The sequence below is a fragment of the Papaver somniferum genome, chromosome 3, assembly GCF_003573695.1.
Source record: "Papaver somniferum cultivar HN1 chromosome 3, ASM357369v1, whole genome shotgun sequence".
In the NCBI taxonomy this organism is placed as follows: domain Eukaryota; kingdom Viridiplantae; phylum Streptophyta; class Magnoliopsida; order Ranunculales; family Papaveraceae; genus Papaver; species Papaver somniferum.
This window is the reverse complement of record NC_039360.1, coordinates 34,556,647-34,584,046: the sequence shown is the minus strand read 5'-3', so window position 1 is coordinate 34,584,046 and position 27,400 is coordinate 34,556,647. Positions and strand designations below refer to the sequence as shown.

General features: G+C 35.8%; 2 protein-coding genes across 2 annotated transcripts; both read left to right on the top strand.

Annotated features, from left to right (window-relative positions):
* The first annotated feature begins 510 nt into the window (after positions 1-510).
* LOC113355823 (methyl-CpG-binding domain-containing protein 11-like) lies at positions 511-3,852 on the top strand. The gene is made up of 3 exons (XM_026598776.1): positions 511-668; positions 845-957; positions 2,522-3,852. The coding sequence occupies exons 2-3, from the start codon at positions 856-858 to the stop codon at positions 3,578-3,580; spliced, it is 1,161 nt and encodes a 386-aa protein (XP_026454561.1). The 5' UTR covers positions 511-668; positions 845-855; the 3' UTR covers positions 3,581-3,852.
* A 587-nt stretch (positions 3,853-4,439) lies between these two features.
* LOC113355821 (glucan endo-1,3-beta-glucosidase 14-like) lies at positions 4,440-5,887 on the top strand. The gene is made up of 2 exons (XM_026598772.1): positions 4,440-4,493; positions 4,605-5,887. The coding sequence occupies exon 2, from the start codon at positions 4,808-4,810 to the stop codon at positions 5,675-5,677; it is 870 nt and encodes a 289-aa protein (XP_026454557.1). The 5' UTR covers positions 4,440-4,493; positions 4,605-4,807; the 3' UTR covers positions 5,678-5,887.
* Positions 5,888-27,400: the final 21,513 nt, after the last annotated feature.

Genomic DNA, 27,400 nt, shown 5'->3' with positions numbered 1-27,400 from the left:
TGTCACAAAGAAGTGCCTATATTTCTCTTCTCTTTTTACATCGCCTGACCACTTCTGTTTCAGGAAAAGTGATATTTGTGTCTTTTTTATTTTTATTTAAGAATAAACCAAATTAAAAAAAGTGTGTGTTTCTTCTTTCTGGAATCTGGATTTAGCCAGTACCCCAAAAATGTGCAATGTGCATCACATGAGCCACCGGAAGGCGCAAAAAGAAAAAGTTACACATGTGAAGCATACAAGAGTGGTGAAAAATGAAAAAATCTACCACAAATTGACTTAGAAAAGCGCCAAGAAAAAGAACCATTTGGGTTTGGGTTTGGGTTTTGGATTTTCAGAATATATACCCATCGGTCCATCCTAGAGAGAAGACAAAAAGCACTGTAACGTTATCCATAACTAACCGTTACCGTACCCCCACTACTTTAACGTGTCAAGCAGTAAGATGCCTCTTGCTGCCACACAAAACCCTCACAGTAACAGCAGATAGAGACAGGGGAAAGAGAGATATCATATCATATATATTGATGTCAGCGATAGAAAGACTTTCCCTTGGAGTATTTATTTTTTTGATGCTTAAAAAATTCCTCACTGTTTACCTCTTTCTTCTCAACTCACCACTGAAGAACTAGAAGAAGAAGAACTAACTAGAAAACCAAGGAGAATCAAAGGTTTGAACTTTGAACCAAAATCTTCCTCTTTTTTTTACTTACTTATCATCCTCTTCTCTGTCTCTTTCTTACTCATTTACTCAAAAAATTGTGGGGTTTCTTCTAATTTTGCTAGTTACAAGGGTTTCTTCTAATTTTGCTGAAAAGTTTGAATTTTTTGTTTGTATGTTTGAAAGGGTTTTTGATTATGGCTACTACTACTAGTAAAGTGGAGAAAGAAGGTGGTAAGAGTAGTCAAGATGAAGTGGTTTCTATTGAACTTCCTGCACCTCCTGGTTGGAACAAAAAGGTACTTTCTTTTTCCTATTTTGGGTGTTTTTTCTTATTTACTAATTTGTTAATGAGTTTAATTTCTTGTTTGTTGTTTGTTTTGTACATTTTAGTATGAAAATTTAGGTTAGTTGAGTTAATTTCATGTGTTAGGGTTTGTGGAAATCAAATGTCTCAATTTTGACTTCTTTTTTTATCAGGGGTTTTGAGCTTGTGTATGGTCTTTTTTGTAAAATTCTGTTGTTTTCAAATGGTTTTTTCCTGATTTTCTGTACCTTTATTCTTGAATTTTATTTCTAGGGTTTGTAGCTAACAAAGGGGAAATCATATGTTTTGGTGTTTTTGGTCTTGAAATATGTTTTTCTTTTAACATTAGCTAAACACGTGTAAAGATAGCTTCGGTTTTTCTAAATTTGCTTCCTAAATGAGTTATGGGTATACTTGGCTGTGTTTTTCTGTCTTGGTATATTGTTTTGTTAGGAAATTGATTATATTAATGGGCAATTTTTTTGTCATTTACTTTCGGCAGTTTATCCGCGTTTGTGTATGTCGTTTTCATTCTGCTTCGCTTAGTATGTGATTACAAGTTTCTTTCGCTCCACATCACTTGAAGCTAGTTAAGCCGGTCTCTATGGGCAGTTGGAGTGAAATTTTGTATGTGTATGTACTTCACATATGATATGAGACTTTAAGACGATTTGATGAGAATATAAAGTTTGATATCTGTGTGGTGTTACTTTTTTCCCCTAGTTGCTCAGCTGCTATGTGCTGCTTTTATTTTGTTTATTCATAGGATAAACGATTGTAATGTGCTCAACATCTATCCTTTTTAACTTGAAGATGCGATATGCTCACGCTGTTATGATCTCTTTATCATTCTTCATGTCAAGAGGATTAGAGCTATGCTTTATTATATCCGTGTCACCAAGTTGGTTTTCCATGATTCTTGAGTCTGGACTATTTGCTTTTGTTGAGATTCGTTTTGGGGGGATGAAAATTTATTTGGGCTAATGATTGAAGTTTTGGAGTGCATAGCGGTATTACTAGATGACAACGTTGTTTCCAACCTCTAAAAAAACATCTTTCAAAGAGAGTTCTAGTCAAATTTACTAGCTTGCAACCTTCAAACCTAGTTTCGTAAGTCATTATTTTGGAATAAATAACGTGAAATTATGACCAATGTTTTGTAACATATGTGACGTTAACGTCGGTGTAATCATCTTATATTTGCCATTCAGTTCTTTTGTTTCCAACTTACCTTTGAAGGACCTTTCCATATTTGTGGGAGGCAAGGATATGCTGGGTTATGAAGTATGAAGGGCTGTATTATGAGGTGACTATAAGGGCACCACCATTTGTAGATTGAAAGGAATGCTTTTTCTAGGTAGATAAGCTTAAAATATTGACTGTAGAGCACCATTTGTCATTCTATGCTGACATGCCATTTTAGTTTCTTTCGACTTATCATACATATCTGAATTATAATTAGGTTTGCCCCTAACCAGTTTATGTGTACTCTAAAGTAGGTGAAGGCCCAAAACTGTGTTGTAGTTTAACTCGTTGCATCCACTGTGCTTCTCTAGTTTGTGCAGTTCATTGTGAAGAAAAGAGGAACACCTAAAAAGAACGAAATCGTATTCACTGCTCCATCCGGCGAGGAGTTTCACACCAGAAAACAACTGGAGCAATTCCTCAAGTCACACCCTGGTGGCCCTGCGTTATCAGAGTTTGATTGGGGAACAGGTGAAACTCCAAGGAGATCCGTGAGGATCAGTCAGAAGGTGAAGGCTATATCACCTCCTGAAATTGAGACGCCTACAAGGAAACGGAGTAAGAAATCGTCAAGTGGTAGGAAGGTTAATAAAGAAGCAGAAGTTGTTAAGAAAGACGATGAAGGGGACAAAGACGTTGTCATGCAAGACAAAGAAGTAACCGAGGAAGATAAACCAGGAACAGAGAAAGAGGAAGCTGCTGAAGGAGTAGAGAAAGAGAAGGCTGTCGAAGGAAATGACAGTGAGAATAACATTGAAGCAGAAGTGCCAAAGGACATGAAAATTGAAGATATAGCTAAAGAGATCATGAAGGATGATACAGGAACTGTTCCTCCTGTAACTGTAGATGTTGAAGGAGATAAAAGTGTTGACGTACCAGAAACTCAAGGCGCGAAAGATGTCGAGGTAGCGCCTGCAAAAGTTTCAGGAGAGAAAGATGGTGAGGTAACACCTGCTGAAGTTCAGGCAGAGAAAAAGGTTGATGTACCCATGGTTGAAGTTCAGGCAGAGAAAAAGGTTGATGTACCCATTGTTGCAAAAAGTGATGGGGAAAAGGATGTTGATGTACAAAAAGATGCAGGTATGAATATTGATGATAAGAAAGATAAGGAAGCTTCTGTTGTTGAGGAGACTCCAGGCAGCAAAGAAATCGGAAAAGAGGAGGCACACCTACCAAATGCAAATAAAGAGGGTGAAAATCACGAAGAAGTTAAAAAAGAAGATGGTGCTGTTTCCTCCGGAGTAGAGAGCGAAAAGATCAATGGCACTGGAGCTCAATCTGTTGGGGATGTCAAAGACAAACAAGCTTCACATGGTAATCAAATGGGTCGAGTTGATGCGCCTCCAGCTCCCCCTGCTGTGAGCTGTTGAATCTAGTTCCATCTCTCCTAATCCCTGATAAGAGTCCTTTTCATATAACTGTAGTCTAAAATTGATGTTTGATCTGATTGTTCATGGCGCGATATTTCTATGATCTACCCCAGTACTCTCATGGGTTAGGCCCTTTTTTGTTGTTGCTGCATTGCACCAGACTTGGATTTTAAATTTGTAGTTATGCATGTAAGTTAAGTGAAAATTGCTGTATGTATCCAGTTACTGCTGTTATTAAACTATGGATTCATGTCTAGACCTTTATCACATAATTGTTCAGTGTATTTTGTTCCATTTCGCTTCGCACCTGTTACGGGAATGCAGGAAAATGAATCTGATGAGAAACATATGCATTCTGGAGATGCTTCTTGATCCAAGTTAGGAGGTTCTAAACTTGATCCAAAAGGTATAATTCCCCAGAAAGCGAAGAATGAAAGCTGCAACCTGTAGAAGGTGCTCAGCAAAAACCTTTCTTCAATCAATCAATCCATTTGCATGTTTAAGTTTGTGATTAACATGGTAAAACTCTTGCAAGTACATTCCTGGTTCCAGATTACCCAAGAAAAGTACATATTAATTATTTCATTATATGGAAAAAAAGTACTAAAAAGGTGTCTCCTTTGAGAAGAAAAAGAAGCAGGGTATTGATTCCAAGAGGAGTCTCGCACTCTTTTTTAACCATAGAGAAGTCATCTATCGGAAGAAAATGTGGTTAATCAAAATGGCATTTCGCCAAATGAAGCATTCTACAAGACTTGAATTTTATCTATTCCTTTTCTTCAATACCAGAGATTCCATTTCCGTTTACTACAAATTATATGTCCATTTCCTCTCAATCCAATCAAATCAATGGCTCATTTTTCTCGTCAATTCGCCCTTTGCTTCTTGCTCTTCATCATCCTAGCATATACAGGTATATATGTTCCACATTCTATCAGACACCATTGTGGATTCTTTGTAATCTTTATTTCTGCTTGCTTAGTAACTTACATTTGATTTTTGTGTCTGTTGTGTAACTTGATAGCTCAAGCGTTCACCGGGACGTACGGGGTAAACTACGGGAGGCTCGCTGACAACATCCCGAAACCGGAGAGTGTAGTGACGCTTTTAAAAGCAGCAAAGATAAAGAACGTCCGAATCTACGATGCGGAACCAACTGTCCTCAGAGCTTTCAGTAATTCCGGAATCGAAATTTCGGTTTGTATCCCGAACGAAATACTGGCAGACATGAGCGTGTACGAGGATAAAGCCATGGCATGGGTGAAGGATAACGTTCAACCATATCTTCCTGACACACATATTCGAGGGATATCTGTGGGTAATGAGATACTGGGTCGTGGTGACGCAGCAACCTCTGAGGTTCTTCTGGGTGCAGTAAAGAACGTTTACAGTGCTCTTGACCGGCTCGATTTAACTAACTTGATCAAGGTATCTACCCCACATTCTGAAGGTGTATTTGCCAACTCTTATCCTCCATCGTCATGTGTATTCAAGGAGGATGTCATGCAGTACATGAAACCACTCCTGCAGTTCTTTTCACAGATTGATTCTCCTTTTTACATTAATGCCTACCCGTTTTTGGCTTACATTAGTGATCCTCAACATATTGATCTTAATTATGCTCTCTTTGAGAAGAATCCGGGAATTGTGGATCCAAAGAATAATCTCCATTACGATAACATGTTTGAGGCACAGGTTGATGCAGCTTACGCTGCTCTAGCTGCTGCAGGATTTGAAAACATGGAGGTTATTGTATCAGAAACTGGTTGGGCATCACAAGGAGATGCGAATGAAATCGGGGCGACACTTAAAAACGCCAAAACTTATAACAAGAATCTTCGGAAACGGCTCTTGAAAAATAAAGGAACCCCATTGAGACCAAAGATACCGGTGAAGGCTTACGTTTTCGCATTGTTTAATGAGAACTCGAAGCCAGGGCCAACGTCCGAGAGGAATTTCGGACTGTTTAAAGCTGATGGGAGTATTGCGTATGACATTGGCTTCACCGGATTGAAGCCTTCATCTGCAACTCGTTCATGCTCCATGGTGCTTGCATTATGTGTTTCAATGTTGCTTCTCGTTCTAACAGCCTTATAGTATCAAGAGAATTGAAGCTCGACAATCAATCGTTTAAAATCGACATTGTTTGATGCCAAAGTGGCTCCGGGATATTTTAACATTTGGTTACTGATTTTCTTTTTCTTTTCATACTTGTATATTTCATTTCTCATCTCCCATTCCTTTACCAAATCTTGTAATTTGGTGATAACATAACAAATAATAATTGGGCAAATTTGTATTTTGGTATCTGGACTCTAGTAATATTGATATTGATGATGATCAATCAAAAACAATTAAGCTCAGAACACTTCATTACAAAGAGTAAAGATGTTAGGGCCAGCTTTATATATCCGTACACCTTTCTTAAACAGCCTGTCACACATACATGAAACATGTGTAACTTACAAAAATATCTGTGTGAAATAATTCTTATCCTGCACTGCACACTTCTTTATCCTGCACTGCTTTGTAATCACTGCACTCTTCTCTGTCTTTATACCCCTCAAGCTGATGGGTATCTGAGTGACCATAAGCTTGGACTGAAGCATCAAAAATCTAGGACTGTAAACTTTTAGCAAAACTATCAGCTAACTGATCAAGAGTGTGAACATAAAACACATCCTAAGATTTAGCCTGAACAAGTTTCCTAAAAAAGTGATAGTCCAAATGGACATGTTTCATCTTATAATGCATTACTGGATTCGAAGCAAGAGAAATGGAACTAATATTATCACAACCCAATTTAGAAATCCCAATGCGTTGAAAGTGGAAATCCATTAAAAACATAACACACCCAGACCATCTCAGCTGCACCGTGTGCTAAAGTTCTGTATTCAGCCTCGGTGAAAATGCGGGGGTATAACAACCACACCCAACAATTCGTTTGGCAATCTGAGAGGAATCAAATAGACAGTCAGACTCAATCTAGAATAAAGTATATCAAAGAGTTTAATATCTCTAAATTTTAATTCAATCTTCAATCAGGAAATAGAAATCTGCGAGCCCGATTGAATATAAGAGGAATTACTTGAACAGTACAAAGACCAATATTCAAGTGTCAATCAATGTAAATCAACAACCAAAGGTTGGATATTCTAATTGATTGATCTTAACGCACAACCTGTGATATTTCAATTACATAACAAAATATAATGCGGAAAAGAAATAACACAGACACCAGAATTTTGTTAACGAGGAAACCACAAATGCAGAAAAACCCCGGTACCTAGTCCAGATTGAACACCACACTGTATTAAGCCGCTACAGACACTAGCCTACTACCAATTAACTTCAGACTGGACTGTAGTCGAACCCTAATCAATGTCACACTGATTCAAGATACAGTTGCGCTCCTTACGTCTCTGATCCCAGCATGACACTACGCACTTGATTCCATTAGTTTATCTCACCCACAACCAAGAGTTGCTACGATCCAAAGTCGAAGACTTGATAAACAAACCTGTCTCCCACAGAAAAGTCTATAGGATTGAATAAATCTGTCTCCCACAGAAATACCCAAGAGTTTTTGTTCCGTCTTTTGATAAATCAAGGTGAACAAGAACCAATTGATAAACCGGTCTTATATTCTCAAAGAACAATCTAGTATTATCAATCACCTCACAATAATCCAAATCGTATGATGGCGAAACTAGATATTGTGGAATCACAAACGATGAGACAAAGATGTTTGCGATTTCTTTTTATCTTTTCTATCGGAGGTATAAATCTCAATCCAATTTTCCAATTGTACTCGTACGATAGAAACAACAAGATCAGATCACACAACTACAAGAGAAGTAGTTTCGGTCTGGCTTCACAATCCCAATGAAGTCTTTAAGTAGTTAACCTACAGGGTCTCGCGAAGAAACCTAAGGTTAAAGGAGAATCGACTCTAGCAATACAACTAGTATCACACATGAGGTGTGGGGATTAGGTTTCCCAGTTGTTAGAGTTCTCCTTTATATAGTTTTCAAATCAGGGTTTGCAATCTAAGTTACCTTGGTAACAAAGCATTCAATAATCACCGTTGGATGAAAAATCTGATTCAGCCAAGCTAATATCTTTCAACCGTTAGATCGAACTTAGCTTGTTACAAACCAATGAAATGTACCCTCATTTAGGTTTATGTAACCGTACCTAAACGTGTACACCATGTTGGTTCACAAATAGTTAACCGAGGTTAGCCATATGATTACTCTCATATCAACCTTATTCATCTTAACCATAACTAGTTCAAATGACTCAAATGAAACTAGTTAATGAGTTGTTTCAATTGCATAGAAGACACAATCGAAAAAAAAAACGGTTTGATTCACTTGAATCAATCATGAACATTATAGCCAGGGTTTGCAAAGATTGCATTCCTTATGATTTAAATGTTTAAGTTCATGAACTGACCGATTTAATAAAATAACCATCTTAAGTATGCGTACGGGTATGCGTACATAAGCAACCGGATTCCTGAGTTTGTTAAGTTTCCAAACTCAGCAGAAATTTTTGGTTTGAAAACTTCCGTCAGTATACTTTAGGTGACTATTTTAGGAGTTTGTAATTCCCAAACCCAACAGATGTTTTCAGTTCGAAAACTTCTACCATACTTATCTTGTCTCCTTCACCAATTTGGTATACACACATATGCATACACTTGGATCCCGGTTTATTGATTTATACACTAATTTGCGAACACACTATATATGCTTATATCCAAAGATGGTTATATTATCAACTCTACATTCCAATCATTGAAACATTCTTAGAGGATAACAATAGCCGTTTTCACACATTATTAGCATCAAAGCAATTTTCAAGATATTGAAATGTCAACATGACTTTCGTCACGAGTAAAGATGAACATGGCTAAAGAGAAAGCTTTCCAACACATATTTCGAGAAATATGTAAGCGAGATATACTCAACTCAAAATCTCAAATGTGTATAGTTGTAAACTATATTGCAAATACGACTCATGTCTCAATATAGGAGATAGGGTAGAAATAGACTTTCCTAGTGATATATGAGTTTAAGTCTCCACATACCTTTTGTTGAAGAAATTCCACAAGCTCTTTTTAGTAGTTCTTCGTCTTCAAATGATGAACGCCGAGAAATCTAAGCTCAACTACACTATATATGTCCTAGTCCGAGACATCTATAAATAGGCTAGAAATCAAGACTTATAGTTTTGATCAGTAACATTGACAAACATGTTTGAGATAACAACGCATGCGAGTTCGACCGAGCGATGCTCTAACAATCTCTCCCTTTGTCAATTTTAGTGAAAAAACTATCAATACATATGGATTACAAAATAAATAAAAAATGTAGCTTCTCATCCACGTGCTTGATCTCCTTGGCATCTTCAACACGACTCAAAATCTTTGTCACTTCCAAGTACTCCAATGGTTCCAATTATTGTAAGTTTAACATCATCGTTTTGAGGATCCGTGGCTATAATAATGAGGAAACAAATGCTCTCAATCATTATTATACAGTGTCTTAGTATTATTACATAGTATCAAAGTTCAATTGTATCACAACTTTGACAACAATACTATGGTGATATGTATCACTCCCCCCTAGTCAACACTTTATCTCAACATGAAAAGCACTCCCCCTTACATAATGATCCGTAAACCATATGTATTTGTAGTGTGAACTACACATTAATTCTCCCCCTTTTTGTCAAAAAAATTGGCAAAGTTATGAAAATTAGTGGGATCCTAATGAAATTTCCACGGAGATACTTCATGACCAAAGGTGTATTAACTTACCAACAAATTTCGATGCAATCATATAGCCGAAGCTAAATGCATTCATCAAGGAGTTTATAAAGATACAACATAACCCCTAAAATTTTCCACAGCCACACCCCCCCACAAAGATATTGAAATTAAAAGAAGTCTCCCCCATAAAATGTCATTCCGGGAGGAACAACAAAGGAGACCTTGCTTTTACAAGAAAATAAGGATTTCTTTGGATATAACCAAATCACATGAAAACATGAATTTGTATCCAAAATACTCAATTAAATTGATCACAAGAGAACCCATGATTAATTCAATTGGAATACACAACTAAATTAACCACAAGAGTGTGATCAATTCAATTGGTCATGCTAGACATAAGAGAACTTACGGAGCAACACAACTAAACAAATCATGAGAATGATCAATTCAATTGATTATTCTCAATCATAAGAAAACTTATGAAGCAACACAATACATGTACAAAAATGTGGATCGGAGATCGACCAATACTGCGGAATAAATACGGATTCATTATATCTTTCATTACTATTTGCACAATGACATATAATAGACTTAATCCTTGTAAACAAAAGTTCTATCCTTTTTTTTATCAAAAAAATAACATAAAAGGCTTTAGCTTTTGTTTGTCAAAAGTTCATTCTATCTTTTATCAACACATTCATATCGACATAATAGAGATAAATTTTGAACAAGTATGGGACAGTCACAGGTTCACGGACGTAAACAACATATCCCATAACAATTTGCAATATATAAAATCATAAAGATTAAAGTTGCAAAAATCATCTTCCAAAATACTTAGAATTTAAATAAATAAATCTAAAAGCATTGAAGATGAAAACGTTGGACATAGCTATGTGTACATACCACAAGTATGGTTATTCCAAACCCTAGTTATCCTTCTTAAATCACAATAATAAATTCTCATACTAAGTTTCCTAGACATCAAGACAAACTCGTAATACACATACCAGATAAATTGTCCTTAGAGGGTAGAATCAATCTTTTTCGCTCGAATTTACACTAAGAATAGCTATCAAAGGCGTATAAAAAGATTTTCTTAACAAAGAAGAACATACAAAGTCATTAACGACCATGCACAATAGTTCACATAAGATGATTGTGAACATTCACGAACCCGATATCATTGTGTACTACTGCCCATTCTTGAACTTCCTTCTTTGTGATTCACCAACAACATTCTTATAAAATATACAAATGATCTTATAAGAGTATTACTCCAAGAATCCAAGTGCCCAAGTCCAAGAGAAGTGGAACAAGTGTGACGAAACGAAGCAAAACACTCAAAAACAAGATTCGGGACAAAACCCAATCTCAAGTCCTCCAAATTTAATATTTATCATCACCATTTTTAGGAGAATTCAAAGAGGAAGATGATTCAAAAAGAATGAGGTCATTCCGAGTTCGGACGAAGAAGTTACGTCCAAAGCAAATTTACCGAATATCGACGTCAAGTATGCATACGGGTTTGCGAACGAATTTTCGTATCCTGGAGCAGTATGCAAACGGGTATGCGTACTTAAACCCCTGGATTTTGATTTTAAATGATGTTATGCATACCTAGTATGTGTACCATGTAATCCAAACATCCCGAACTATTATTTTCAAACCGGAACATTTAAGAACCTTAAACACAAATCAAGTTAGGTAGACATGAACGATACACAAGGTACATAGATTATCATAAAAATTGCTCAAGTTTAAAGACATACCTTTTTAGAAGAATTCGATCGAATTCTACAACGTACCAAACATTCAAAATCATACCCAACATAATATGTATGCCCCAGTTTTTGTGTTTCCCTCACCGTATACAAAACAGGGCATTTCTTGGTGAGGATGCACTTTCTACACAAACAAGTTTTGTTGAGGTGAACAATGTCTTGCTCACCATGGCACCAAGAAAGAGTTTCTTTCCAACAACTCTTACATCTTGTAGTGTTGAGAACACCCAAGGAACTGTTTTTATAATTCTATCAAAGAACTTCAAGAGAACCCAAAAATATTTGTGTTTATGATTTCTTGTTTTCCAACTTATAAAAAACAGTTTCTGCAGATATTTTTTAGTACTGCGAAGGGAAACTCTTTTGATAAAAAGAGACGTCCTAGCTTCTTCATAAAAGAAGACAATACTACTATCTTGATAGGAAGTATCAGGAATTAAGCGATGAATCGATTAATGCCGAGAGGTGATACACTCAGATGAATGATATTTAAACTCCCCTTGTAATTCGTTCAGTTTGTTACAACTAATTGAATTATGCAGAGGAGAAGCACTGCTCTCACTGATTAGTAAATCAATGTCAACTTCAACATGAATATTATTCATCATAACTTGATTTATCTTATCAAGAGATTCTTTCTCTTTTTGGAGATATAAATCAACATCAAGAGACAAGCTCTCAAGCCTTTTCTCAAGACCTGAATACACTTCTAGGTATTTTAAACTTGGTGGAGGTTTAGACAGAATTTCTTCTACAGATTTTATTAAATCAGTCATGGAAGAAAATTATACAATCCATGGATCTGGTGGTACATTTATTGAGATAGCACTGCTATCCATATCAGATCGCTACAAACACAGACTTATGAGGTATTTAACGTGTTTGCCTGCTCTGATACCAATTGAAAATGCGGGGGTCTAACAACCACACCCAACAATTCGTTTGGAAATCTGAGAAGACTTACTCCGATACACTTTCTAGATAATCAACTAGACAGTCAGACTCAATCTAGAATAAAATATATCAAAGAGTTTAATATCTCTAACTATTAATTCAAGACGCAATCATCAAATATAAATCTGCGAGCCCGATTGAATATAAGAGGAATTACTTGAACGGTACCAAATACCAATGTTCAAGTGTTAATCAGTGTAAATCAACAACCAAAGGTTGGATATTCTATTTGATTGATCTTAACGCACAACCTGTGATATTTCAATTATATAACAAAATATAATGCGGAAAAGAAATAACACAGACACCAAAATTTTATTAATGAGGAAACCGCAAATGCAAAAAAACCCCGGGACCTAGTCCAGATTGAAAACCACACTGTATTAAGCCGATACAGACACTATCCTACTACAAATTAACTTCAGACTGGATTGTAGTTGAACCCTAATCAATCTCACACTGATTTAAGGTACAGTTGCGCTCCTTACATCTCTGATCCCAGCAGGATACTACGCACTTGATTCCCTTAGTTGATCTCACCCACAACCAAGAGTTGCTACGACCCAAAGTCGAAAACTTGATAAACAAATCTGTCTCACACAGAAAAGTCTATAGGATTGAATAAATCTGTCTCCCACAGAAATACCCAAGAGTTTTTGTTCCGTCTTTTGATAAATCAAGGTGAACATGAACCAATTGATAAACCGGTCTTATATTCTCGAACAACAGCCTAGTATTGTCAATCACCTCACAATAATCTAAATCGTATGATGGCGAAACTAGATATTTTGGAATCACAAACGATGAGACAAAGATGTTTGTGATTTCTTTTTATGTTGCCTATCCGAGATATAAATCTCAATCCAATTTTATAGTTGTACTCGTACGATAGAAACAACAAGATCAGATCACACAACTACAAGAGAAGTAGTTTCGGCCTGGCTTCATAATCCCAATGAAGTCTTTAAGTCGTTAACCTACAAGGTCTCTAGAAGAAACCTAATGTTAAAGGAGAATCGACTCTAGCAATACAACTAGTATTACACATGAGGTGTGGGGATTAGGTTTCCCAGTTGTTAGAATTCTCCTTTATATAGTTTTCAAATCAATGTTTGCAATCTAAGTTACCTTGGTAACAAAGCATTCAATATTCACTCTTGGATGAAAAACCTGATTCAACCAAGCTAATATCTTTCAACCGTTAGATCGAACTTAGCTTGTTACACACCAATGAAATATACCCTCATTTAGGTTTATGTAATTGTACCTAAACGTGTACACCATGTTGGTTCACAAATAGTTAACCGAAGTTAGCCATATGATTACTCTCACATCAACCTTATTCATCTTAACCATAACTAGTTCAAATGACTCAAATGAAACTAGTTAATGAGTTGTTCAATTGCATAGAAGACACAATCGAAACAAAATCGGTTTGATTCACTTGAATCAATCATGAACATTATAGTCACGGTTTGTAAAGATTGCATCCTTATGATTTAAATTTTTAAATTCATGAACTGACCGGTTTGATAAAATAACCAACTTAATTATGCGTACGGGTATGCGTATCAAAGCAACTGGATTCTTGAGTTTGTTAAATTTCCAAACTCAGCAGAAATTTTTGGTTCAAAACTTCCGCCAGTATGCGTACGGGTACGCATACTTAAGGTGACCAGTTTAGGAGTTTGTAATTACCAAACTTGGCAGATATTTTCGGTTTTGAAAACTTCCTCCAGTATGCGTACGGGTACGTATACTTAAGGTGACTAGTTTGGGATTTCGTAATTCCCAAACCCAGTAGATGTTTTCGGTTCGAAAACATCTACCTGTATGCGTATGGGTACGCATACTTATCTTGTCTCCTTCACCAATTTGGTATACACACATATGCATACACTTGGCTCCCGATTTATGGATTTATATACTAATGTGCGAACACAGTATATATGCTTATATCCAAAGATGGTTATATTATCAACTCTACATTCCAATCACTGAAACATTCTTAGAGGATGACAATAGCCGTTTTCACACACTATTAGCATCAAAGCAATTTTCAAGATATTGAAATGTCAACGACTTTCGTCACGAGTAAAGATGAAAATGGCTAAAGCGAAAGCTTGCCAACACATATTTCGATAAATATGTAAGCGAGATATACTCAGCTCGAAATCTCAAAAGTGTATAGTTGTAAACTATATTGTAAATACGACTCATGTCTCAATATAGGAGATAGGGTAGAAATAGACTTTCCTAGTGATATATGAGTTTAAGTCTCCACATACCTTTTGTCGATGAAGTTCCACAAGCTCCCCTTAGTAGTTTTTCGTCTTCAAATGATGAACGCCGAGAAATCTAAGCTCAACTACACTATCTATGTCCTAGTCTGAGACATCTATAAATAGGCTAGAAATCAAGACTTATAGTTTTGATCACTAACAAACATGCTTGAGATAACAATGCATGCGAGTTCTACCGAGCAATGCTCTAACACTCAGTACTGGATCTAACCAAAATAGTTTGTTTCTTTCAAGACCAAAAATATACAGTAGCTTCCAGTGGATCTCTTTTCAATAATACTTCCTTCCCAATCTGCATCAGAGAATCCACGAAAAAAAGAGTTTCCTTTCAGAAAATGTAAGCCAAAATGTAGAGTACCTTTAAGATATCTTAAGATTTTCTTAGCTGCCAGAAGATGTTCAGCTCTAGGATGCTGCATGAACTGACATACTAAATTAACTGCAAAAGAGATATCTGGCCTAGTCCAAGTAAGATATTGTTATGCCCCTATTAAGGATCTGTACTCAGTTGGATTATCTTAAAGTTCTCCTGATGTATTACTCAGCTCAGTTGATACTATAATCAGAGTGAAACAAGGTTTGGCACCCTCCATATGATGTTTCTGAAGAAGATCAACTGCATATTTTGTCTGAGAAAGATACAACTGATTTGCACTTCTCTTGACTTCAAGACCAAGAAAGAAATGTAAGTCACCTAAGTCTTTGATTGGAAAATGCAGTTCAAGCTGAGTAATAACAAACTGAAGAAATGTTGATGACGAACCAGTTAATAAAATTCCATCCACATAGACAAGAGCCATTGTTATTTGATCACCATCTTTGTGCACAAAAAGAGAAGTATCTGAAGCTGAGTTGAAAAAATGCAGATATTTTAAAGCATTACTTAACTTTTCATACCATGCCCTTGGGGCTTGCTTGAGTCCATAGATATATTTATGCAACAAGCACACATGATCTGGTTTTGCAGGATATATAAAACCAGGTGGTTGAGACATAAAAACCTCTTCCTGAAAATCACCATGTAGGAAAGCATTACTGACATCAAGTTGATGTATTTTCCATTCAAACTGAACTTCCATTGAGAGTATTATTTTGATAGTTGTACGCTTAGCTACATGAATAAATGTTTCTTCATAGTCAAGTCCAGGTTGCTGATGATAACCCTTAGCTACCAGTCTTGCTTTATGTTTATCAATACTTCCATATGCATTATACTTAATCCTGAACATCCACTTGCAACCTATTAGGTGGAACAAGAGACTAAGTACCAGCCTGCATGAGCGCATTATATTCTGCAACTGAAGATACTTTCCATACTTTCTCCTTATTAGCAGCCGCAATACTCTTAGGAACAACAGATATAAAGGCAAGTGAATGCGTTGTAGAAGAATATGAATTAGTTGTACAAATCCCATTTTTGCCTCTAGTAGTCATGGCATGATCATTCTTTGTGATGAGAGGTGAAGTATGAGAGGAGGAATGGTCTTTTAACATGAGAGACTTAGAAGGAAGAACTGAAGAAATGCTCTCATTAGAAGAAGTGGAGACATGATTGACAAGATCATTGTATGGAAAGGAAGACTCATTGAAGGAAACATGCCTTGAGAAGTAGATAGTCCCTGAGATAGGATCTAAACATCTATATCCTTTATATTGTAGACTGTAACCAAAAAAGATACAATGTTTACTTCTAGGTTCTAATTTATTGTGAGTATATGGTTTCAACAAGGGAAATCGAGAACATCCAAACACTTTAAGAAAATTATAGTCTGGTTGTTTGTGAAAGAGTTTAGTGAAAGGAGACATGAACTGAATAACTCTAGTGGGTAATCTGTGATTAGATAATTGGTTGTTTGCAATGGTTCAACCCAATAAGAATTAGGAAGATCAGATTGAAGTAGAAGAACTCTAGTAACACCTGGAAAATGTTTATGCTTAACTTCAACAACACCATTTTTTGATGGTGTATGAGGACATGAAAGTTCATGAGAAATACCTTTTGTGGCACAAAAATCTTGGAGAAAAGTGTTTAGAAATTCACCACCATTATCTGTCCTAATAGTAATAACTGAAAAAGATAACAACTTTTCAATTATAGTAACAAAGGAAGTAAAAGTTGTCTTGAATTCAGATTTTGTTGCTAAGGGAAGTATCCAACAATATTTAGTATATTCATCAACAATATTTGCATAGTACAGACTCCCTGAAACAGATGAAACATGACATGGACCCCAAAGATCCATGTGTAACAAATCAAGGGGTTGTTGTACCACAATATAATATAATTGAAATGGCAGTTTCTATGACCCACAAAGCTTACATTCATTGCAGAAAAAATATTTATTTGACACATTTGATAGATGTAAAATGTTACAGATTTTCTGAAGAGTTTGAAATTAAGGATGGCCAAATCTCCAATGCAGTAGAGCTTTGTCAGTTATTGATGAAAGAGCATGTGGTGATGAGGAATTAAATGTGATAGGATATAGACCATTTTTATGTGTACCTTGGAAGAGAATCTTACCACAGTTCTGATCCTTCACATAAAATCCATTGGAATCAAGAGTTAACGAGCAATTGTTATCAGATGTGAATTAATGAGCAGATTGAAAATTATGAGAGGCTTGTGGAACAAGAAGAATATCATTTAGATGAAAAGAATTAATCATCATGGATATGCTTGCTAGAATAACCAGTATGAGTAATGGACATACCTCCTCCATTTGCTGTATTTATGATTTAAGTACCATCATAAGGAATTGACTCCTGTAAAGTAGAAGAATCTGAAGTAACATGATTATTGGCACTACTATCAATAATCCATTCATCTGAATAAAAAATTTCAGCATCTGCAAGCATAACACTGAGGTTTGTTGGTGGAGTTCTTTATTTATATGAGAAATTAAGCCTATGAGTGCAATTTGGAGCAAGTTAGATACCATATATATGTAGGGAACCGATCCTAGTACCCAGTGTTAGAGTTTTTCTCGGTTGAACCCACCAAGAATTGGTATGTCAAGTTTGGATGTCATATTTTAGTGAATCAAAACTCATGTTAAGAGTCGTTTGATTATGTACTAGAGTCAACTTCGTATAGGTTAGCTTGAAAGTATTAGGATATGAGACATTACAAGTATTGAGAAGTCTTGAAGATGTGAAGAAGCAAGGAGCTACAATGACAACAATCATCCTACCGCTTGAGGTTAGTGATATTTGACTTGAACTGTTTCATTCCCTAACGTAGTCGAGTCGTGCATATTGAAAACATAACAACGAAGCATATATGAACTCTAGATAGACATAGTATTAAGGAATACAATACGAGGTTTATTCCTTAACCATTAAACTTTGTAGATAAGACATCGCCATAATCATTTGAATGCTATTGTGATTATGTATGGGTATGAGGTAAGGATTTCATCCTAGGGAACAATGTTTACATGTGTTCTAAGGAAGTAAGTTCATAAACTTGTTTGTGAACCAAAAAGGAAATTGCCAGGAGTTATTGGTTTTCTTATTCATTGCATATCTTATGAACAACCAATATGTGTGATAGAGTATAACCGCTCACAACTTGTTGTGTTCTTGGTAGAACTATTCACAAAGGCCTGACTTATGTATTGGTACAACTTTTATTAGCAAAACCAATCTTAAGTAATCACTCGTGGTATGATCGGATTCTGTATCTCTGACCTTGTAAGGAAAAGGGAACCGATCCTAGTAAGGGAAAAGGAACCGATCCTTGTAAGGGGTGCAGTACATCAAGGGGAACCGATCCTTGTATGGGGTGAAGTAAGGTTTATAGCATAAAGGGGAACCAATCCTATGGACATGTGCAACACATACAAGTTAGATACCATATATATGTGGGGAACCGATCCTAGTACCTAGTCAACCGAATCTTTGGGAAGCTAGTGTGACTATGCGTAGTACTCACATGGAGGTAGAACCGTAAACCCATGATTGTGATTGAATGTTGGTTAGATCAATCACATAGTTCTTGAAATTCAGATGAACCAATTCTAAACTTGTTTGGAAGTGTGGCAAATTGGTTTCAAGGTTGTAAGTGTGAAAGATAACTTACAAAGTAAAGATGTCGACAAACTTTGAACACGTGTTGTGAATGTTATTTCTATAATTGTTCAAAGATATTCCTTAACGACAAAGGGAAGAGAATCCCAGGATCGAAACATAAGTAAGTTAAGAATCTATTAATTAAGGTTATTAATTTCATTTTGTAGGGAAATTACAGAATTAGTAATGTGCATTTACTAATTAGATTTTCCGAGAGATTTCGATCGTTATTTTTGGACAGAGCATTTCCAGGAATTATGAAAACCGAATTTTTGCTTTAATGAATATCTTGAGAATATTTTAGGTTTTGGAAATTCCTTGGTGTCCAAACTTCCTTGTATATAAATACACGAAGTTTGCCTTTCTAGCAAACTAATCCTTCGTAACAACATATTTACTCTTTTGTTGTTGTTACTGGTGTAGCCGCCTATTCGGAGAGGAGAGTAACCTAATTAGGCGAAATCTCTTACGGCCGCTTAGTTTAAAGTCTTCTTTGGGATTGAGAAGCTCTAACGCGACCCGTTGGTGGGAAACTAGATAATTGCGTTTTATCTTTGTTTTCAATTGATTTGATTGACTAACGGTGGTTGAAATCTGATTGCAACTAGTTTGTTTATTCTTGAGAATCTTCTCTTCTGATATAAGATTCACTCAAACTAGTTCAGAGTTTCGACATGGATCTTTAGACTGTTTTTAGTTCTAAAGACGATCTTGTGATAATCCATTGTTAACAGACTCCGTTCTGTGCGTGATTGATCACAAGAGATTCAAGTGATTGTGTGCAGGTTTTTATTGAAGATTTAAGAAGATTTGAAGACAAAGAAGATATTAAAGATCTTACTTGGGTTTTATAATCTTCGGTGTGCACAATACTTGTTTCGGTAAAAGAGGATCCAATTAATAATCGGTTTATCCTTATGGTAGATTGGATTGATTTATTAAGTATATCGGAATCCACACGGTTTTTTGGATTAAAGGTGTTGTTGTCTTAATCTTAAACGATTACCTTCGGGTGATTGAACATAAGATAGATCTAGACCCGACAAAGGAGTTTATGTTGAGATAAACGGAAGAGCCTTTGCCCGATTCATATAACTTGGTTGAATAGAGTTGGTACCAAAAAGATTTCTTGTTCCTTTACTGTTTGGAATATGAACCAAAGGGATTGATCCAAGTACGTGACTTATTTATAAGTTGGAGGCGTGGGAATACATACGGAACTAGGTGAACTATAGGGTTAGTTAGTTGGTCTCAACTATACGAAGTTGGTATAATTTTTTGTAGCGGCTTAATCCTGAGAGTATTCAATTCTGGACTAGGTCCCGGGGTTTTTCTGCATTTGCGGTTTTCTCGTTAACAAAATCTTGTTGTGTCATGTTCTTTTATTTTCCGCATTATAATTGTTTTATTATAATTAAAGTAAATTACACAAACGTTAATTCCTATTTATTTTATAAGCAATCCTATTGTGTTTGGTTAAGTCCGAACCTTTGTATCAAGTACACATACTTCATTATTGTATTGTCTCGATCTCGTATCCATAGATGATCACACGAAGTATCAACTGATTAGTTGTATTGTCTTGACTCAGTCCATAGACAATCACTTTCCGAGAAAGGAATTATAGGTAGGAAAAGTTTTAGCTTGAAGTATATTTGGGTACCCTCGCCTTTTCAATTGGTATCAGATCAGACAAACATGAAAAGATCTAACAATCTACGTTTGGTGCGATCCAACCTATAAGAATTGAATCTATGTCCGATTCAATTAACGTTATGCAAGAGTTTGAATGCTCAAAAGTTGAAGATTTTAGTACTTCGTTGAATCATGATCGAGGAGTTACGAAAACATCTATGTCTTTTTATGAAGAAAAATAAGATGCTGATAAAGAGTTGGTAAAACTCCTAAAGCCTATACAATCTTTGTCTTCTAAAGTGTTTATTTTAAAGACGGAGTCAAATCTTCTTAAGCAGAAGATCAGAGAAAAAGACATTCAACCGAAATGTCTATCCAAAGAGAAAATGAATCCCGTTGTCAAACTAGAAGCTCTTGGTAAATCTCTTACAGATAAAGAGACACGTCCTATGATTCTGACTAATGATGCAGTTGTGATTTCTTATGATGAGGAAACTAAAAGTCCTTGCTCGACTCTTAAAGATTGTGACAAAACGGGTTAATCACATCTGAAACAACCCAAGATGATGGTAGTTTTCCTAACTATATCAAGTTAGAAGAGGATGAGAAACCAGCTTCTAGATCTACTGATGATCAAACGAAATCTTGTCCAAAGGAAACTTTGAACCGATTCCGTGATGACTCTAAGGAATACAATTTTCAGTCACTTGACAGGAAACTTATACTTTTTCAACATACGATGGTAAAACTTTTGAAAGAAGTTTCTTGTCTTAAAAAATTGAAAGATTATTCCTCAGTAGAAAGACAGATTATACTACATCCCAACAAGATCAACTCAACGGAGTCAGAGGAAAGACTTTATAATCGCTTTTGGAAAAAGGTTCCTCCGCACCCATATCGAAACAATTTTGTTTTTTATGAGGAATGACTTCAGAAGGAAGGGAAAGAGCGAATCTCTTCCAAAAGAAACAATCAGGAATTTCCGATAGTTGTTTCAGATGATCACATTAATGTGAATAATAAGGAAGTCCTTAGAATGAGAAACTCTTATGAAAATCTCATCGAAAGAATTAAGAGAGATCTAGCTATCTCTGAGAATTATCACATTAGTACAATTTCTCCACATGATCATATCTCTAGAGTTAGAAAAGATCATCGTCTTGGGAGAAAATATTTTGGGCAGAAATTCCCGAAGAGGAACATGAACTATGTTTCAGATAATGACTGTAAGATGGAAAAAGCTTACTCTGATGCAACTTAGTTGTATCGAAATTATGCACTCTCATCCCGTGATGTGCTCTTAATATTGGATGAGAAAAGCACATAAAAGGGGGGGCACATATTAAAGGAAGTTTCTAGTAATAAGAGACATCTTGGAATATCTTTTGATTCTACTTTTTAATAAAAAGAGAAGTTCGAAAAACATATATGTATATATTTTCGAAAACCCTGATTCAAAAAATCTCTGTTAAGATTATTGTCTTTCCTTGATAAAGATGTCTCCTATAACTCGCAGTGTTACAAGGAGTGATAGAAGGGAAGCACGAAAAGTAAGAAACTGTCAAGGGTTTGTCCCATATTGAAAAATCAGGAAGTTTGTCTCAAGAAATGTATCTGATAATAACTCTGATAGATCTCAAGATGAAATAAGTCTCTTTGCGATCAATGATTCAGATTCTGCCATGTGGTTCTCCACTGATGGTATGCACGAAACTATGCATGGGTTTGATAAACTCATAAAAATTATTTTCTCCTTGATGCAAGATCGAGGCAAAAAGTGAGCTTGCTAACTTGAAGCTTCAGATGGAAGATCTTTTGATTTATAAAGTGGTTGCGGACAAGTCTCTTGAGACACGCTTTAAGAGTTTGAACACTGAAGAGAACTCAGTAAACAACAAGAGCACCACTAGAGTTTAAGTTATTTACTGTATTACTTAATCTAATATAATAGACGTCAATTTTTGATTTCCTTCATTGATTGTATTGGTCTATTATGAATAAAACTATTATGAATAAAATTATTTGATTAGTAATTTTTCATGTGATAGTTTTTGGTTTACATATCCTGTGCTTAATTGGTTTTACCTTATTGCTATGTATGTTTATGGGATGTTTGATTTCGGTTTTACTACCTTAATATTCGATCTCATATATTGTGAACCCTCATGGTTTGGGTGACTTTTTGATTTAGCGGGATTAAGTTCTAGCCCTAGTAGGTAGGCTTTATCAAAGGATTATGAGGGGTTCTAATAGAAACAATATGTGAAAAAGTCATAATATCTTGAATCGGTTTGGTTTAGCATAAAAGCATACGTGTTTCGACGGTTTTCAACTCTTGCTTGCAATTGTTAAAACCGGTTTTCAACCTTTCTCTGGTAAAGGTTGAGGTATGTTGTTATTCTTTTGTTTACGCATAAGGATGACAACGTGGTGATATTTCGATATCAATTATCTCTGGACGAAGATGCTATCATATTGGAGAAGTGGATGCGAAATTTGAGGTAACAATCTTGTTAGTTAATCATTTTCCTGTTTAAGAAAAGCCTGAGGTTATATTATATGTATTTGTTGCTTTTTCTTAACAAAATTTCGGTTCAATTGATATTTATTCCATGATGTGTGTGTGGATGTGTGTTTCAATTGGTTCCCGTTAAGAAAAACTATTGTTATCTTGCTTTATTGTATGATATCAATTGTTTAGGATTACAAAATTACGGTACAATTGATGTGTGTGTGATTCAATTGGTTCCGGTTAAGAAAAACTATTGTTATCTTGCTTTTGTATGATATCAATTGTTTAGGCTTACAAAATTACGGTGCAATTGCGGTGCTTTCAATGTCTATGTTGTTTCAATTGCTTCCCGTTGAGGTAAATAATTACGCAAGTTGATTTATTTTGGTTTGTATGAATTATTTATGGCTTAACGAAATAATTTGTGTACGGGATGAGTTGTTTAGTCCAATTCGATTCCGGATAAGAAGCTAAGTTAATTCTGATCTTAGTTTGTCTTATCAAATTGAGGTTTCGGTTATTCAAGTCTAATCGAATTCCTAAACAAGGAAATGCTAGTTAACTAACCTAGTATTTAGCTTGTTTAAAATTGAAAGGTCTAAGTTTATGGATAATTAGAACCTGATGAGAAAAATGGAGTTTATCTTTATTTTAGTCTTATCAAATTAAGCAGTTATTTTTAAGCAATCGGTTTAGCAAAAGGACAAATGTGATTAGTTGTTTTTGGTTTGCTAAACTAAATTGGAAAAATTGTTTCGGACAATTGTTTCCTTGGTAACATATCAAAATAAGATTACTTGTAGTTTCGGTTTTGATATTGGTTATCAGAATGTGATGTGTGGAACCCTCGTGCCTAACTCTACAAGTTTGCAAGTCTATTCTGAGATTTGTAAGATTCTTTTTGTGTTGTCCTTTATTTTTTCGTTTCTTTGTCATTTTTGTGACAAAAAGGGGGAGAATTATATGGAGTAAACAGGTGATGCTGGCATTGATTTTATATTGATTGGCATCACTAGGGAAAAGAACATTGGTACTTGAATGTTTTATCTAACGAAGGAGTGAAAGCACAGACTAAGGGGGAGTAACATGTCATATAGATTGGTATAACAAAGACGTGAGGATTTAATATCTACCTATCTTCCTTAGGGGGAGTACTAGCTTTGTTATTTTAATTTCAATAGCGACATTTTCAAGGATTGAATGTAAGCAGTTTTACTGTGTTGTTGAATTGGGAATCAAGCCGAGTGTAATGAATTCTTGTAATTTGTTGATCCATATGATGTAAGAGTTTTGTCACTAAAATTTACAAAGGGGGAGATTGTTAGAGCATTTCTCAGTTGAACCCACTAAGGGTTGGTATGTCAAGTTTGGTTGTCATATTTTAGTGAATCAAAACTCATGTTAAGAGTCGCTTGATTATGTACTAGATTCAACTTCGTATAGGTTAGCTTGAAAGTATTAGGATATGAGACATTACAAATATTACGAAGTCTTGAAGATGTGAAGAAGCAAGGAGCTACAACGACAACAATCATCCTCCCACTTGAGGTTAGTGATGTTTGACTTGAACTGTTTCATTCCCTAACGTATCTTTCAAGTCGTGCATATTGAAAACATAAATGCAAAGCATATATGAACTCTAAATAGACATAGTATTGAGGAATACAGTACGAGGTTTATTGCTTAACCATTAAACTTTGTAGATAAGACCTCGCCATAATCATTTGAATGCAATTGTGATTATGTATGGGTATGAGGTGAGGATTTCATCCTAGGGAACAATGTTTACATGTGTTCTAAGGAAGTAAGTTCATAAACTTGTTTGTGAACCGAAAAGCAAATTTCCAGGTGTTATTGGTTTTGTTATTCATTGTATATCTTATAAACAACCAATATGTGTAATAGAGTATAATCGCTCAAAGCTTGTTGTGTTCTTGGTAGAACTATTCACAAAGGCCTGACTTATGTATTGGTATATATTTTATTAGTAAAACCAATCTTAAGTAATCACCTGTGGTATGATCGGATTTTGTATATCTGACCTTGTAAGGGAAAGGGAACCGATCCTAGTAAGGGAAATAGAACCGATCCTTGTAAGGGGTGCAGTACATCAAGGGGAACCGATCCTTGTATGGGGTGCAACAAGGTTTATAGCAGAAAGGGGAACCGATCCTATGGACATGTGCAACACATATAAGTTAGATACCATATATATGTGGGGAACCGATCCTAGTACCTAGTCAACCGAATCTTTAGGAAACTAGTGTGACTATACGTAATACTCACATGGAGGTAGAACCGAAACTTGTTTTGAACTGTAAACCCATGATTGTGATTGAATTTTGGTTTGATCAATCATGTAGTTCTTTGAAATTCAGATGAACCAATTCTAAACTTGTTTGGAAGTGTAGCGAATCGGTTTCAAGGTTGTAAGTGTGAAAGAGAACTTACAAAGTAAAGATGTCGACAAACTCTGAAAACGTGATGTGAATGTTATTTCTATAATTGTTCAAAGATATTCCTTAACGGATAAGGGAATAGAATCTCAGGATCGAAACATAAGTAAGTTAAGAATCTTTTAATTAAGGTTATTAATTTCATTTTGTAGGGAAATCACAGAATTAGTAATGTGCATTTAATAATTAGATTTTCCGAGAGATTTCGATCGTTATTTTTGGACAGAGCATTTCTAGGAATTATGAAAACCGAATTTGTGCTTTAATGAATATCTTGAGAATATTTTCGGTTTTGGAAATTCCTTGGTGTCCAAACTTCCTTGTCTATAAATACACGAAGTTTTCCTTTCTAGCAAACTAATCCTTCGTAACAACAGATTTACTCTTTTGTTGTTGTTACTGGTGTAGCCGCCTATTTGGAGAGGAGAGTAACCTAATTAGGCGAAATCTATTACCGCTTAAAGTCTTCTTTGGGATTGAGAAGCTCTAGCGTGACCAGTTGGTGGGAAACTAGATAATTGCGGTTTATCTTTGTTTTCTATTGATTTGATTGACTAATGGTGGTTGAAAATCTGATTGCACCTAGTTTGTTTATTCTTTAGAATCTTCTCTTATGATATAAGATTCACTCAAACTAATTTAGAGTTTCGACAGGGATCTTTAGACTGTTTTTAGTTCTAAAGACGATCTTGTGATAATCCATTGTTAACAGACTCCGTTCTGTGCGTGATTGATCACAAGAGATCAAGTGATTGTGTGCAGGTTCTTATTGAAGATTTAAGAAGATTTGAAGACAAAGAAGATATTGAAGATCTGGTAGGCTTGGGAATGTGTGTAAAATAAGAGAATAAGAAGCCTACATGTTATAACCGCAAGTGCACGGTGTCGTGATGTAGTGTGTGCAAGTGCGAGTCGATCCACAGAGACTTGTGTGTGTAAGTTGAAGTTTCCTAAGCTAATTCTCTAAGCAGTGAACTAATGAAGCAAAGAGTAACAGTGGCAGTGAGTGACAAAGAGTGACAAAGAATGACAGTGGCAAAGATCCAAAGGCAGTGACATAAGATGATGGCAGTGAATAAATAAATGGTGAGATGAGTGAACTAGGGTCTTGGTGTGATGATTAGATGCACACAAAACACTTGCAAGTATACAAGGTCAAGATTTGTAATAAAAGGGTGAGTAGGGGTTTGTCCACAGGGAGAGGAGCATATAAGAAGTTTTCCTAGGCTAATAAGATGTGTAATAAGCTAAGGGCAGGCAAGGTTTCAGGCAGAGAAATAAGAACACAAGGTAAGGCAATAGAGAAGCAGGCTGAGAACCAAAGCAGGGAAAGGCAATAAAGAAGCAGTTAAGAAAAGCAACAAACAACCAAGGCTTGGCAGCCAAGGGCAAGAGGCAGGATTGTGTTCAGTGCACTGACTTCAGTGCACAATAGTTATAAAATGCAAGAAAATGAAAGGCAAGAAAAGTAACAGGTGATACAAGCATACAAGACTGAAATTAAAAGTGACTGAAATTAAGATTGATTAAAAGAGAAGTGGTGGGCAAGCCAAAGCATATGATCCACCTTGTATCCTAATCAAGTGACATGGTCTAGGTTAAGTTCAATCCTAAGCATACAACTAGAAATGGAAGAACACCAACTTGCTCACTAGTCCACCCCTAGCATTGGCTGTCTTTTGACAGTACAGCCAATCACAGGCTCTATGAGCATTGGCCTCTCTCAAATACACATTCACAACACAGCAACAGGAAGTAACCAACTAGCTCATTCACACTTGACAGTGCACAAGGCTTCACTGAGCCTTGGCCTGAAGATGATTAGCTCATGCTAACCATGAAGTGACAACATGCATACACTAAATGAGATAAGTTAAACACAGATTGCATCATAACAAATAACTACAACAGAAGCAATTTGCAACTGTAAACATACAAGTGCTAAAATTTTTAGTTCATAAAATTTTTCTCCAATTCTCTACTGGCTAGTCCAGAGAGGTAAATAGTGTCTTTCTAATGCTTCCCCCAACACCAATTTATACCCATTACACAAAATTAGGTTTTCCCCCAATTTTCCCCAAAGTCCGTAAAATTAGGTTTTGCCAATTACCTACTGTTGATGAAATTCTCGCTCCATCTCGTCGACCCATCCTTCTATTTCTCTTCCTGAGTCATCTCCCGCTCCAATTGCTGCTCTAACATCAACTTATATCTTCAATTTCTCACCTAGGGTTTCAGTCGGCAGAGATGAGAAATTGAGGAGATTAGTTGATGTAAAACGTGATAGTGATGATGGGTATAGGTAGAGTGATTTGGG

Excerpts from the sequence above, each read along its gene's own strand:
- LOC113355821 (XM_026598772.1), top strand. The coding sequence starts at position 4,808 with ATGAGCGTGTACGAGGATAAAGCCATGGCATGGGTGAAGGATAACGTT.
- LOC113355823 (XM_026598776.1), top strand. The coding sequence starts at position 856 with ATGGCTACTACTACTAGTAAAGTGGAGAAAGAAGGTGGTAAGAGTAGT. Across the intron at positions 958-2,521 it reads CTCCTGGTTGGAACAAAAAG|TTTGTGCAGTTCATTGTGAA; the intron begins GTACTTTCTTTT and ends GTGCTTCTCTAG.